General features: G+C 41.2%; 1 protein-coding gene across 8 annotated transcripts in view; it reads right to left on the bottom strand.

Annotated features, from left to right (window-relative positions):
- Window positions 1-15,722, bottom strand: part of EVA1A (eva-1 homolog A, regulator of programmed cell death) — a 154,473-nt gene that overhangs the window by 21,098 nt on the left and 117,653 nt on the right. For 4 of the 8 annotated variants that reach the window (XM_063648576.1, XM_054474886.2, XM_054474883.2 and 1 more), the window contains exons 3-4: window positions 8,322-8,444; window positions 4,010-4,162 (exon numbers count right to left, since the gene is read on the bottom strand). In XM_063648576.1, the coding sequence (XP_063504646.1) occupies window positions 4,010-4,162; window positions 8,322-8,444 (276 nt within the window). Of the gene's footprint in view, window positions 1-4,009; window positions 4,163-4,595; window positions 4,856-8,321; window positions 8,445-12,030; window positions 12,120-15,722 lie in introns of those variants that run through there. The other 4 variants (XM_063648577.1, XM_054474885.2, XM_054474887.2 and 1 more) reach the window with 3 other exon arrangements.

The following is a 15,722-nucleotide window of genomic DNA, read 5'->3' as shown; positions in this document are numbered from 1 at the left end:
TTTGCTACAAAATGCAGACTGTGAAACAAGATTGTGGAGGCAAGACCATGGCAAATACCATTATGATAAGGCAGGCAAAAACATGATGGGGCTTGGAGCCAGTCAATCAATGATGGTGGGACTAAAGTGGATGCCATACATTTTAAGAGGCAAAATGAATCGACCCAAACCAGTTGGATATGGGCAGTAAAGAAGACGCATCAAAGGTTAAAAATCCTATTTCTGGATTAGGTGATGCCCTAGATGGGTATATAAAAGAAAGAGCATATTTAAAGAGAAGGACAATATTCTATTCTAGGCTGGAGTGAATTTGAAATGCTTATAGCACAACCAAATAGTTATTTTCAGGACACTTAGATAAGAAGCTCAGGAAGTTAGAAAAGACAGAGGCATGATAATTGTCTAATATATGTATGGTATAATTCAAAATTTAATATTTTAATAAAATAACATTTCTTATTATGAAGTAATATCAATGAATTGTTATTAAAAATACAGTTAAGCAAAAGAAAATTAAAAATACATATACCTTCACCCACAAAAAGTGGTTACCTATACATATGAATATACATACATAAATGGGATTATAATGTACATGATGTGTGGCAACAGGCTTTATTTACCTAGTAGCATGTCATAAACATATTTCTATTTCAATTAATACTCACAAATTTTCCCTAGTATTTTACTACATGTATTATAAATAATTCTGAGATGAATCATCCTCATAGTAAAATTTCTGCCTATATCCCTAATTCTTTCCTTAGAAGACACTTCCAGAAGTGAGATTTCTGGCTAGCGTATGTGTTTTTAAGGGCTTTGATGGATATTGTCAAATTATTTTTTAGAGAGGTTGTAGCAATTCACAATTCCATCAGCACGATGTGTAAGTACTCATCTCCCCAGACTTTCTCCAAGACCAAAATTACATACTTAATCAGTCAAGTCTTTGAGAAATGTATAAAATAAAAATGTTAATCTCATTGCAGTTTCAATTTTGCATTTTTCTGCCAGAATTTGAGTTGTTTATGTTTTATTGATAATTTGTATTTCTTCTTTTGCGAACTGTTGATTCTTGTTTTTTGTCCACTTTCCTTTTGGGGCACTTTTATTGATTTGTAAGAGCTCTTTATTTGTCATAAACTTTAACTCTTCTTCATTAATGTTTCATTTTCCCCTAGTTTGACACTTGTCATTTACTTGTAGGGTCCATTGTGGTAAGCAGATATTTACAATTATTGGAATGGTCAAGGTTTGAAATGTTTGTTGTGAAGAATGGGCACAAGATATGTCCAGAAATAAATAGGGAGATTAAAGTATGATGTGAAAAGCTCAGCTAAGATTGGAGACTATGAATTTCTAGCGGCTTCAAATGGCAAATTATACTGGCATTTGATAACTAGTACAGAGTGAGAAAGGGTCACTTTTCTTAAGTCATCTAATATGAACCCTGGCTAGATTAGAACTGGAAAGTAAAACCAGTCCTTGCCCAAAGAGAAATCCAATCAGAACCTCAGTCCCCTTCTTTTTACATAAAATCCGGAGACCATCAGGCAAAACAAAAACAAAATATCAAATATTTTAAAACTCAACCAGCAGAGGAGCAGTTTGGTCATTCAAACCATTGAGCATTTTCATGTAATTTTAAATGGTTCCTTTTATATAAACCATATCTGTTTCCAATAAATGATCTTGAGGAGAAAGTCAGCTGTCTTCCTAAAGAGTACAACTTTGAACGAAAAAAGGGGCGAATATAAGACTCTCCCAACTCACATGCCTTCTTCTGTCTCCATCTCTCCCACAAGGTTACCAAGCACCTTAGACACCCCGCTAACAAAGAACACACACACACACAAGAAAGTGAGCAGGATTTACTCAGAGTTGGGGTTTCACCTACTGGTTTACTCAGAAGCTACACAAAAGAATAAGGCAGTTATGGGTATTAGCAAATGTGTTGCTGAAATAAGGGACCACGTGGATAGGAGAGGAGGCAACAGATGCGCTGGGAGAAAATACGAGGGGCCGGGGCCCTGCGGGGTTGAAGATCTGATAGAGCAGAATGAGGACATGAGACAGCTACAAGATTAGGACATTTTCCACAATTTTCTTCCATCATACTTTTCATCATTGCTTCCAATCCATTTATTTGATTTTCTTCACTAAAAACAATGGTTATTTGTATCTTGAATATTCAAATACATATTTGAAATTTTCTTTATTAATTTCACTTATAATCAAGGAGTGTTCCCCATTTCAGAATAGATTTTCAGTCATTGAGTCTACACACTGGATCCAAATTTTATTTTAGCCACACTGCTTTTCCATTTCCTTGTGTTTTCTTTTTTATCTCAGCCCATACTTACTTAAAGAAGCGTTGTCTTCCTGCATCCCAAGTAGTATTTAATTCAAGAATATGGGGCAGGAAGGAGGAAGTTTGGAGGGGAGAGAAAAACAGGGCCATGTACTTTTCAGCCTTGACAAGATCACAAGACACATGGCAAACACAGGACGATTCAATGAGTTACCACTTTCAGTGGTCACAATTCAGGGTCATGTTGACTGAAATGGAAAATTGCCAGGTACCTCCTGTGCTGAGCAGAGGTCCAAAGTGCGGTGCTCTGTTTGCTCTCATGCGAGACATATTTTTGCGACAGCTGATTCACAGGTATCCTTCGGGTCTTTGGAAACTACAGACCCTCTCTGCCAGCCTCACTTCATTTGGGGGATAGCTTCACTACAGAGCTAAGTAAATTATGCTTCAATTGCTTGTGAAAACGATGTCTGAATTTCAAACCTCTCTTCCAGCTCTTGTGTCCTTTCTCTCCAATGTTGCCTTGAAGCAAGAGCAAAGATGAGATTCCTCTAATGGGTGAGTGCCTGGAGAAGGAGGCCCTGGACTTCCTTAAGGGGAAAGAGGAGCTGACTGTTGACCTAGGCCTTCACTGATCAAAGAAGGCAGAGCCCTGGACCTGAGGCACAAGCAGACTACATGCTGCAGCTCGCCCAGCACAAGACCCTGAGCAGTCCTTTTTTTCTGAAATCAGGTTGTGCATCATCCAAGATCCTCTCACAAAGAGAAGCCACGAACTTCCTTGGCTCATGGAACCCTCCACTTGTCTCAGAATTGCCACTGTAAATCATAATGTCAGGTTTGCATTTCAACTCTTAGACCACCATGTGTCAACCCTGCCTAGAGAATTAGAAAGTAAAACCAGGCCTCGCCCAAAGGAAATCCAAATGAAACCCTAGTCCCTTCCTTTTTATACAATATATCCAGAGACATCAGGCAAAACAAAACAAAACAAAAACAAAAGCAAAGTATCAAGAAATTAAAAACTCATTCAAGCAACAGAGGAACAGTTTAGTCATTCAAACCAGTGAGCATTTTCATGTATTTTTAAATGACTCCTTTTATATGAACAACATCCGTTTTCAAGAAATTATCTTGAGGAGAAAATCAGCCATCCTACTAAAGAGTACAATTTTGAACCAACGAAGGGACAAATATCAGACTCTTCCATACTCCACATGCCTTCTGTCTTCATCTCTTCTACAGCTTCATCAAATACCTCAGAAAGGCCCCAAACACAGAATATATAAACATATACTCTCTCTCCCACACACACAGTCTCACACACAGGCAGCCTGTGTGAGGTTAACTGCATAGAATAACCAGGCTGAGGTACTCCATCAGCCCCCTCCTTGGTCAGAGTTAATGCATAGTGACAGAAGCCAACAGTAGCCCCGGGCCACTTCAATCACTCACTTGAGCAGCTAAACATTTTCTGCAAGACAAAGCTCTTAGAACCCTTCATTTTTCAAATTAGAGAATGACAAGCTTAACTCCCAACCTGGAGACCTTTCATCTCAAAGCTCAGCAAAGCAGAGCAGTAGCTATGATTACATAGCGTGTCTTTACTGAGAATAAGGCCAGAGATGGCCACCCAGGAGACAACCTTGGACCCAGCCCCAGACCTCAGTCCTGGCCCAGTGGAAACCAGGCACCTACCTGAGACAAAGGAATAGGCCGCTAGGATGTTGCTGAGCAAAGCCATCTCCACGTGCTCTGGGCTGTGGCTGAGGGGCAGCCTCATGGGACATCCAGAGAGGACCTCCTGGAGGTGCTTGGCTGAATCAACGTGGCCACTCTCCTTCTTCTCTTCTGTTTGGGAACACAAAGTGAGTGATAAGGCATATTCTGCTGTCCTGAGGCCATGTTCCAGGTAGCCTGGACTCCTAAAGACATATTTTTGCAACAGCTGATTTGCAGGTGTCCTTTGGGGCTTTGGAAACTACAGACCCTCTCTGGCCAGCCGCACTTTATTTTGGGGGATAGCTTCATTATAGAGCTAAGGAAATTATCCTTCAATTGCTTGTGAAAACTATGCTTGCAAAAACTAGCCAGGCTCCTAAAGAAAGACCAGTGAGCTCTCCCAGCCAGGGGGGCCACAAAGATTTGGGGTCTTGTGCTCTTTGTTCAAGTGAGCTTCCTGGCTTTCAAGGAAGTAGAAACTCCTTACATCCCTGATTTTCCTGACCTTTCTCCTTTCTCTTCCCCGTAGCTTCCTAATTCCCACTAAACAATTCCCCCTTACCTCTTCTGGAATTCTTTATTTGATTCTCCCTGGTTCACCTTTGAGGCACAGCCCATCAGGTTCAAATCATCATCACATTCATCACTGCATTTTAACTACAAGCCACAGCCCTCTCCTCTCCTGCTGTGCTTTCCCGGGAGCCTGCACTGATGACACTTGTGTACCTTGATCAGTTTGCCTCATCCCTCAGGTCACTAAATGTGTGCCTTTGGCAGTGGTTCAGAGCTGGCTATCCTAGAACTGCCAAAGCGGTTCCCATTCTAAAATATCTATAGGAATTTGAGAGCTGGAGCTGCTCCCTGCCTCTAGCTCCATGACTCCACCTGTGACTGTGATGGGCCAGTAGTACACACACATGGCCCAGACTGCCCATCCATAGAACCATCCCTCCAGGGATCAGAACAGGGACTTGGGATCTCAGTGTTCCAGCCTCTGGCTGGAGGAGCACATCCTCTCCCCAGCTGCTGCAGCTCAAGCCTGGCATTAGCATTACCCAGTTACTCAGCAAAGGCTTTACAGAGAGCTCCTGAGCATGAAGTGGGAGAGAGGTGGCAAAGACCCAATTCGATGCTGCTATGAACTGCTCATGAACAGCTCATTCGATGCTGCTATGAACTGAAGGCAGGCAATTGAGTCACAGAGTGTAGAGGGGTCTCAAGGCTTGGAGAATGAACCTGGGCTCTCAGTGGGTCACAGATATGAGTAACATGGGCCACAATTAGAAGGCCTGGAGAGCGGCAGTTCCATGAGGTAAATAGAATGGGCTACAACAGAACACTCTCAGGCTGGTAGATTTCAGCAGGCTTCAGGAAAGACCAAAACAAGAAAACACCAACCAACTCACAGGCACAAAGAAACAACCATAAAGTCCTTGGAGCAGCCAGAGGCTCTGAGAGTGACAGGAGAAGGAGTGGGAGCTCCAGGGGCTTTGAAAAGAGACTGGCTGCTGTTAAGGGACCCTTGAGCCGCTGAGCCAGAATGCAGCACCTCTTTCAACAGTCATTTGTGTCCTAAAAGGTGGCAACTGGATGATACAGGTGAATGGTTAGAACCATCACACTGAGTTCAGAGGCTGTTCTACAGATCTGAGGACTTCAAGACCCAGGAAAAGAGTGAAGCTACTGGAATATGTCTGAGTGTGTAGTGAGCCACGTCTATTTCAAAACCATTCCCTCCTTCCTGTCTCCACTAATGTTACCAGAGTGCAAGTCTTATCACTTTATTACTAGGAGTTTTGCAACAATCTCCTACCTGGTCTTTCTGCTGATACCTCCTTCCTTCTCAATATAGCACCCATTCTTATTAACAGGGTCATTTTTCTATAGTACAAATATGATCACATCACTCCACAACCCAACTCTAATGAATTTCCATTGACCTCTTAACACAATACACATCCACTTTCACAATATCTGACCTCTGCCTTACCTCCTAATGTATCTCCTATCCAAGCTGACAGTCACACACATATACACACAGATAATAAGAATGCTTAGAGCTTCAACAATACTAGATTACTTTTAGTTCCCCCAAGTAGAGGAAGCTCTTTCACCTCTTCATGCTTTTGGTCACACTCTTCCTTTTGCCTAAATGCCCCCCTTCTCTTCATCTGTCTGGCAAATGTTTCCTATAAGAAAGAATTCAGAAGTTTTATGGCAGTCCCAAAATCTCAATGACGTTTTTTGCAGAAATTAAAAAATCCAATCTGAAATTCATATGGAATCTCAGGGGACCCCAAATAGTCAAAACAATCTTGAAAATTAACAAAGTTAGACATCTCACTCTTCCTGATTTCAAAACTTATTATAAATCTATAGTAATCAAAACAGTGTAGGCCTAGCATATAAAAACAGACATGTAGCTTAATGGAATAGAATAGAACATCCAAAAATAAACCCTTACATATATGTTCAAATTATTTTTGCAAGGGTGCCAAGACCATTCAATGGGAAAAGACTGCCTTTTCAGCAAATAGTGTTGGAAAAACTGGATGTCCAAGTGCAAAAGGATGAAGTTGGACCCTTACCTTATACTATATAAAAAATTAACTCAAAATATGTCAAAGACCGAAATGTAACAGCTAAAAGTTTTAGAAGACTGTTAGAAGAAAACATAGGGGTAAAGATTCATGACACTGGATTTGACAATGATTTCTTGGATAGGACACCAAAAGCACAGGCAACAAAAGTAAAAAAAAAAAAGAACTCTATTAAAATTAAAAAGCTCTGTGCATCACAGGGTACAACAGAGTAAAAAGGCAACCCACAAAATGGGAGAAAATATTTGCAAATAATATATCTGATAAACAGTTAATATGCAGACTGCTATCTATCCTAATTCCTAATATCAGAACTCCTACAACTCAACAACTAAAAACAAAGAGCTCAATTTAAAAATGGGCAACAGACTTGAAGCAATATTTCTCCAAAGATACACAAGTAGTCCATAGGCACATGAAAAGATGTTCCACATAACCAAGCATTAATGAAATCAAAATCAAAACCACAATGAAATATCATCTCATACCCATTAGGATGACTACTATCAAAACTCAGAAAATAAGTATTGGAACCCTTGTGCACTGTTGATGGGAAAGTAAAATTGTGCAGCCACTATGGAAAATAGGATGACTATTCCTTAAAAAATGTTTAAATAGAATTATCCTATGACCCAGCAATTCCACCTCTGGGTATATACTCAAAGGATTTTAAAGCAGAGACTTGAACAGAATTTGTACACCAATGTTCAGAGCTGCATTATTCACAATAGCCAAAAGGTAGAAGTAACCCAAATGTCCATCCACAGATGGATGAATAAATAAAATGTTGTCTACACATACAATGCAATATTATGCACAGCCTTAAAAAGGAAGGCATAAACATGGATTAAACTTGAGGACATTAGGCTAAGTGAAATAAGCCAGTCAAAAAGGACAGGTATTATATGATTCCACATGTATGAAGCACCAACAGTGGTCATATTCATAGAGACAGAAAGTAGAGTAGCAGTTGTCAGGAGCAGGGGCAGGGAAAAGATAATTACTGAACAGGGTACAGGGTACAAAGTTTCTGTTTTGCAAGATGAAAGGAATTCTGGGGAAGAATGATGGTGATGGTTGCACAATAATGTAAATACATTTAATGCCACTGAACTATACACTTAAAAGTAATTTAAGATGATGAATTTTGTTATATGTATTTTACCACAATTTAAAAATTGTGTTGGTGAGGTAAAACAGTGAATTTTGAAGGTTACTTTATTTAACGAATCTTGCAATCAAATTTTGGTTTTAAGTTAATAAGAATGATGGCAGAGTTATCTTTTAGCGGTATTAAATTTGAAGTCAATAAAATTCTAATTCATATCACATTATGAATATGGCTTAATTTTAAGTAAGAGATGTTATTGCACTTATTTTTAAAAATTAGATTGTAAATAAGTGTACTCTATCATATTTATAGATTAACAGGAAAAAGATCGTATGAATAGATGAAAAAATGTATTTGTGTAAAATTTAATAAAAAATTTATGATTTAAGCAAAGGAAAGACCTACTGCAGTGAAGCCCCCTATGAATCTTCCAAATGCCTTTCTTTGGCTATCAAAGTGTCCAAATATTCTTCTAATATTGTGCCTATGATATTGCAATTGGAACTGAGTGTCCCCTGGTATGTCACCCCCATACATAGTGTTCAGGGGGTGATAATCTCATTATCCCTTTAGCTACCTGGGGAGAGGTGTGCTGTCAGGAGCAGAGAAGTTTCTGGTAAGAACAGTTCATCTCTGATGATGTTGGCATCAGCCAGTAGAGGTTCTAAAACTTGCTTGGCCCCAGTTGGCTTCTCAGACTCTGAAAGAAAAAAGAAGCAGCACAAAAACCATCACATACCCAGGAGATCACATCATACCTTAGACCTGGTATGTGTGTGAACCCAGCAGAGAAGCTTTGGTGGCTAGTGTCTGGATCCTTGGAAGGATGAATAGCATCCCCAGAGTGGAGAAAGCCCATTGACAGAGTGTAATCTGGAATTTGAACTAGACAGCCAGATAAACCAATCTCCCAAGGTCATACCAGAAAGGATGCAAGAGGTAAAAGATCAAAGAAACATGCTTCCTCTCTGCTCCTGTCAGCCAAAATCCACAAAACAGCTAGTGTGGGATGTCCCAATCTGGCCCCTCATCAGTGAAGTTTGCAGGCCAGCCTCTCTGGAACAGGAAGGGAGGGAATTCTGTTTCCTTCTAGCAACGCCCAGATGGGCCATGAAATGAAGTCTCACACAGCTCTGTAGGAACTAGAATCCTGGAAATGCTGATATGTAGATTCTGACACCCTGTGCCTTCCTTGCTGAAGTGTCAAGGCCTCTGCTCAGCCCAGCTAGGAAATCTCCTCTCTGTGTCTAGCTTCACTTAAAAGCTTGCAGAAGAATGAAATCAGTCATGGAGCTCTGAGCATTGAGCTGTCCCCACTTCACGTGTGCACACTCATTCATTTGTCATCATCACACCCTGCCAACTACTGTGGCTTCTGACTTCTGCTTATTGATTACTTTATAGAGACACATCTCAGCTGCTTCTTCCCCAAAATGGATTGGTGGCACCATCCTACGTTAATTTTACGGGTCAAGAAAATAAGGGCAAGAAAGAAAAGGAAACTGGAAGCATGGGATGGGTAACTGTCTACAGACTCATGTACCAAAGTGCAGAAGTAGGTCTTTGAGGCCCATTGACCTTCCACTCTACACTGGTGAAAACCATCAGGCACTGACCCTAGGACAGTCACATGGAGTCTGAAGAGCAAAAGCTCAAATGGAAAAACAGTCCTTATATCACCGGCTGGGGAGAGGATACACACGGCCCCAGAGAAATAACTGAGCCGAGAGAAACCCCGATTTTCTTTGTAGCGCTGATAAGCACCTGGGGATGATACATCTAACATGCCAGCCTGCCAGCCACTTGGCTTCCACTGCCCCATCAACATTCCCCTCCAAACCATCACAGTGAATCATTTCCAGAGATGTATCCTGAACCTTGTCATCGCCTGGAAAGGTTTTACCTCTGAATACTGGGCTGTGAACTCCTTAAGAGCAGGGACCATGCCTTAATTCTTATCTTTGTTCTCACAGTTTCCCACAATAAGTGCATAGAGGTAATGCTCAGGGACTGTTTGCTGGATGAATGACTCACACTGAGAAATCTCACTCTCCAATCAGAACCTCTATCTTACCTCTCTGATATGGTTTGGCTGTGTCCCCACGGAAATCTCATCTTGTAATATAGTTCCTATAATCCCCAACTGTTGTAGGAGGGTCCCAGCTGGGGGGTAATTGAATCATGGGGCAGTTACCCCCATGCTTCTGTTCTCCTAATAGTGAGTGAGTTCTCATGAGATCTGATGGTTTTATAAGGGGCATTTCCCCCTTTTGCTCAGTACTTCTTGATGCTACCATGTGAAGAAGGACATGTTTGCTTCCCCTTCCACCATGATCCTAAGGCCTCCCCCGCCATACAGAACTATGAGTCAATTAAACCTCTCTCCTTTATAAATTACCCAGTCACGGGTTTATCTTTATTAGCAGCGTGACAATACTGCTATGTACTCTCCCTACCTGGATCAAAGTAAACGTGCTCCCCAAGCTCTCTGAGGCTTCTATCTTCTCATCCCCTCCCTGCTCACTCAGTTTATCACTGTCATCCTAGATTCATCTTTTCTCTGCACAGCCTGGCTACTACAACTACACTACATGCTGCTCTCACCAGGATCCTTCTGCTGCCCTCTCCTCAACCTCAGGCCTAACTCCCAAAGCACTCCAACCCTCAACTGCCTGCTCTCCTCCCTACAGGCTAGTGCTTCTGAAAAAAATATAATCATTCATATTTGCAGCATTGCAAATGCTGAGTTTACAAAATCAATTGAGGCCCCCCGTGCTGCTAGGAAAGCCTACATGTATGTCCCTGACATCTTACTTTCTCACTTTCTCATTCTTCAATCTTCTCATTCAATCTTCTCAGCTTTTCAGAGAAATAGAGGGCACCCTACACAAACTCTAACTTTCCTCCCTTCCACCTCATTCTGACCTTCCTTCCTTCTGTCTCTAAGGAATTTTCACCTGTGCTTTCAAATTATTTCCTCCTTCTTCCTACAGGACATGGTTCCATTAATGAATGATTCTTCTTTGACTTTCCCTTTTCTGGCTGATCTCCATCTCTCTATATAAATAGGTAGGCAGATAGATGGATTGATAGATAGACAGGTAGGTAGATAAATAGATAATATGTATATAGAGTGATTACATATATATGTACAATTCTCTTTCTCAAAATTTTAGTCTTTCACTTTCTCCTCACCTTCTTGCCCCATATATAAATGCATATATATAAACACACATACATATATACATTCTATACTTATATACATACATATATAAATATACAATGTATATATGTATGTATGCATACATGTATATATGTATGTGTACATGAATATCTATTGTTATTTCTCAAATATTTGCTTATTCTTTCCAAATCACTCTCTCAATCTCTCTATCTTTTGATCTACTGCCCTTATCTCCTTTTATCTACTATAAACTTACCTAATTTCCCCCACCTTTAAGCAATCTTCCCTTTGCTCAATCTCCGCTGTAGTTTCTTATCACCCATTCTACTTCCCTTCACAGCCATACATCTTCATAGGAACTTATATTTCCTCTTTCCATTTCTTCCATCAGTCCCTCCTTGGCCTAAAATATCTGGCTTCATATCCAGCCTGTCTACCAAAGCATTGTTGGTAAGGTGGCCACAGTGAAACAATCAGCTTTGTGCTTCTAACGATTGCTCCAGCATGGAGACTATGAGCTCCTGGCTGTTGAGGGGGCTCTTGTGTCCCATCCTTCTGCATTTGTGGTAGCTAACACAGTTCTTGTCACACAAGTGCTTTAAAACAAATTCTGTCTCAATGATGGGAGTCAAGGTATGTGGGGCTAAGATTGTCAGACATGGGCCTTAAAACAGAATGAACAATGTCCTCAATGACACTGATATAACTCCTGAGACCTCAAGAAAAATCTTTGTCTTGATTTGAACATAAAAGGACCAGGGTTAAGAAATGATGTGGTCCTAGACAAGACTCATGTGGTGGTGGCCACAGACCACAGGAATACCAATGCTGTTACAGCAGGGCTCTAACACAGAGCCTGAAGCCTTCACTTAGCACTATGCAGAGGTCAGTACCAAGGGTGGTTCACAAAAAGTTTCTAACTTTAACACACTGTGATGCTGTTTAGCCTGGAGGCTGCCTACCTTCCTATCCCAAGGTAGAGCTTGCTTGTCTTAAATCAATAAATATTTATTAAGCCCCACCAGAACCGTTTATTTAGCAAGCAATCTGCAGCTACTAAGGAACTGAGAATTCTCTGAAGGAAGATCCACATCTTACTCACCTCTGTGCCCAATGATTGACTCATAGTGCTTCCTTTGAATGAATAAATCCAGAAATGAGCAAATGTGGTCAGCTATCTACCTACCTGCACTGCAAACAGAATCAAGTGTAAATGCGATGTAAATTAAGTGGACAGTTGGGAAAAGAACAATTAATTTCAACAATAAGGTAGCAATGCAGAGGACCCATAAAGACTTCATAGAGAAGTAACATTCAAATTGAATGTTGAGCAACTGCATATTAATTTAACTACTGAGTATTAATTTAATAATGAATTATACTAATAGCCCACATTTATTGAGACCTTTCTCTTCAACCAGATAATTTGCTAAGTGCTATTTAATTTAAGTTTCATAACAGTTCCATGAGGTAGATGCTATTATCCTTGTTTTTCAGATGGGAAAACTGAGCTATGGAGACGTAAAGTTGCCCAAGATCACCTAGCTAGAAAATGATAAAGTTGGAATTTAAACTTAGTCCAACTCCAGTGCTCTTAACTTTGAAACTATACTTTGCTAGAGTAAAGAAAAGCACTGGAAACAGAACGAAGAGCAGGAGCTAAAGTACATGGCACATCTTTAGCACAGGAGCAAAGGGATAGGCAGAGAAACTGAACAGAAGTCAAAGCTGCAAAGGCAAAGTTGGAATTGCATTTTGGTGGATCTGCAGTGCCTTACAGAGGTTGAGCTTTATTTTATGGACAGTAAATAATACTAACAGGAGAGTGACATGGTCAGTTCTGCTTTGTAGGAAGAAAACACTGGCAGAAGTGTGGAGGATGTGTTGGAGAAGCCAGAGATGGTCTGAAAGATTTATTGGGGGTTCAACTCTGTAGTCCAGGTAAAGGATAATGCACACCAAGAACCAATGAGATGAGGTAGCTGAAGAAGCCAGCAATCCAGAAACCCAACACAACTGGTGCAGACAAACAGACTCCCAACAAATGCCTGCTCTCTCTAGCCAGAGGACCAGGAAAGGAGTGTTCTAGCAAGACAGAAAACTCTTAGACAATAGCCACTTTACTTCAGCCAAACATCATTTTAAAAAACAAAAAACCCATGGCCTCATCCACACCCACACCCACACGGGCAAAGCCTGAGTAAATAGCCTAGACTTTCACCCTTAAGAGACTATAGCAAGAAACTCCAACACCCTTGCCAGAGTGATGTCAGAGAAGGCCCAAGGGGAGAGATGAGACTTTCATCTGAGATTGCTAGTAATGAGCTACCTTCCCTGGCAATATCAGTAAGGACTACATGGGAAGCCTGGACATCCGCCACCTTCTAGAAATAACTAGATACTCCTCCCCCTCCCCCTCTCCACTGGGATATCAGAGGCAGCCTAGTCAGGACTCTCATCATTACCAGTGGTTACAAGCCCCACATCAGTGGAGACCACATGGGATCCAGAACTCCCATCTCCATCCAGCAGTAATGAGGAGTCAATCAATTGATGTGAACACTAAGATGATAGGGATAATAGAATTATCTGGCAAAGATTTTTAAACACCATGATTTTAAAAATACTTCAACAAGCAATTATGCACGTGCTTAAAACAAATAAAGAAATTAAAAGCCTCAGCAAAGAAATAAAAAGTCTCTGCAAATAAAGAGAAGATATAAGGAAAAAATAGAATTTTATGATTAAAAAAATACAATAATGAAGAGCGTTTGGAGACTCACATTGTGAACTTTTGCTCCAAGAACCACCACAGGAACATACCAGGGCAACTGAAAGAATTCATGGACCCTTTGAAAGCAGTGGCTTGCCACTGCAAACTCCATGAAACAGCCAAAAACACAGTCAGTGCCCGAAGTGTAAGGGGAGGAAAGTCTGCCTCTGAACATATATCCTCACTGGGGAACCTGGAAATCTAGATCATGGAAGAAGGATTTAACTTTACCTAGAGCTGAAATGAATTTAGAGAGCTGAGCAAAATATAAAAGTAGAAGAAGCAGTGGGAAGTGCCCTGTAGGCACTCCTGATCCCCAGGGAAGCCCAGCAAAGCCATTTCTCACTTTATCTCACAGGGATCCTAGGGGAAGGCAGCCAGTGGAATTGGGGAAGGGCCACGGGGAGAAAGAGACTTGCAGGTGAACTCTGTAATAATTTTGATCAAGTATGAATTTTCCTCAGATTCCTAGGCAGAATCTGAGGGGTGGGGGCAAATAGGAGGTGCAGATATGAGCACAGAAGCTGCAGCAGTCAGGGAGAGGTGAGGCCTGAAAGCTCTGCTTGCTTTCTCAGCAGGGAGGCTTGTAGCCTGGGGCAAGATCTCAGCCCTGTGCACCAGAGGCCTGTAAATAAATTCAGCTCTGTTGGCTGTTGGCAGGAGTGAGACTGGCCTTGCTGGCTGTGTGGGAGCTGGGTGAGGTCTGTCAATGCGGGCTTTCCCCGACTTCCCTGGGAATCTGTACGAAGCATCGGAAGCAGCCATAATCCCCTTTGGAACATAACTCCATTGGCCTGAGAACCACTGCCCCATCCCCCCAAGTGGTCTCCGCAGGTACCACCCAAGAAGAGTCTGAGCTCAGACACACCCAGCCCTACTCCCACCTGATGGTCTTTTCCTACCCACCTAGGTAGCCAAAGACAAAAGACATAAACTTGCAGGAGCTCTATAGCACCCCCCATTGCCTGAGAAACCCGAAGTTCTCCAGGTGACCTTAGGGTAAGCTTGCATCCCCCAATATAACCACAGCTGATGCTCTCTTGAAAGCGTCACCTCCTGGCTGGAGGGCAACCAACTCAAGCCATTATAGCAACTCATGACAGAACAACTCTGCTCCAAGAAAGGAGAAAACAACAGCTAATTTCACTATCTGTAACATCCTGGCTAACCAGAGGTCCTGAATCTGTCAATATGACAGCTTCACTATAAGCATAACCAGCATTTAAGAAAACCAATGCACTAAACAAAACTACAACCAAGGACTCCCACAGAATCCACTTCACTCTCCTGCTACCTCCACCAGAACAGGTGCTGGTATCCATGGCTGAGAGACCTGAAGATAGATCGCATCAAAGGACTATTTGCAGACACTCCCCAGTACCAGCCTGGAGCACCGCAGTTCAGCAAACCCTAACCCTAACACTAACCTTAAATATATATGCACCTAACACTGGAGATCCCAAATTTATAAGACAATTACCACCTGACCTAAGAAATGAGACAGACAGCAACACAATAATAGTGGGAAACTTTAATACCCCACTGACAGCACTAGACAGGTCATCAAGACAGAATGTCAACAAAGAAACAATGGGCTTAAACTATACCCTAGAACAAAGGAACTTAACAGATATTTACAGAATATTCTGCCCAACAACAGCAGAATATACATTCTATTCATCAGCACACAGAACATTATTCAAGATAGACCATATGATAGACCACAAAACGAGTCTCAATTAATTTAATAAAATCAAAATTATATTGACTACTCTCTCAGACCACAGTAGAATAAAATTGGAAATCAACTCCAAAAGGAACCCTCAAAACCATGCAAATATACGGAAATTAAGTAATCACCTCCTGAATGATCTTTGGGTCAACGATGAAATAAAGATGGAAATTTAAAAATTGTCTGAACTGAATAATAATGAAACAGTCTATCACAACCCCTGGGATACAGCAAAAGTGGTGCTAAGAGGAAATTTCACAGCATTAAATGCCTAAATCAAAAAATCTGA

Source organism: Pongo pygmaeus, chromosome 12 (genome assembly GCF_028885625.2).
Source record: "Pongo pygmaeus isolate AG05252 chromosome 12, NHGRI_mPonPyg2-v2.0_pri, whole genome shotgun sequence".
Classification (NCBI taxonomy): Eukaryota; Metazoa; Chordata; class Mammalia; order Primates; family Hominidae; genus Pongo; species Pongo pygmaeus.
Note: the sequence above shows the minus strand (reverse complement) of the source record. Positions and strands in the feature narration are given on the sequence as shown.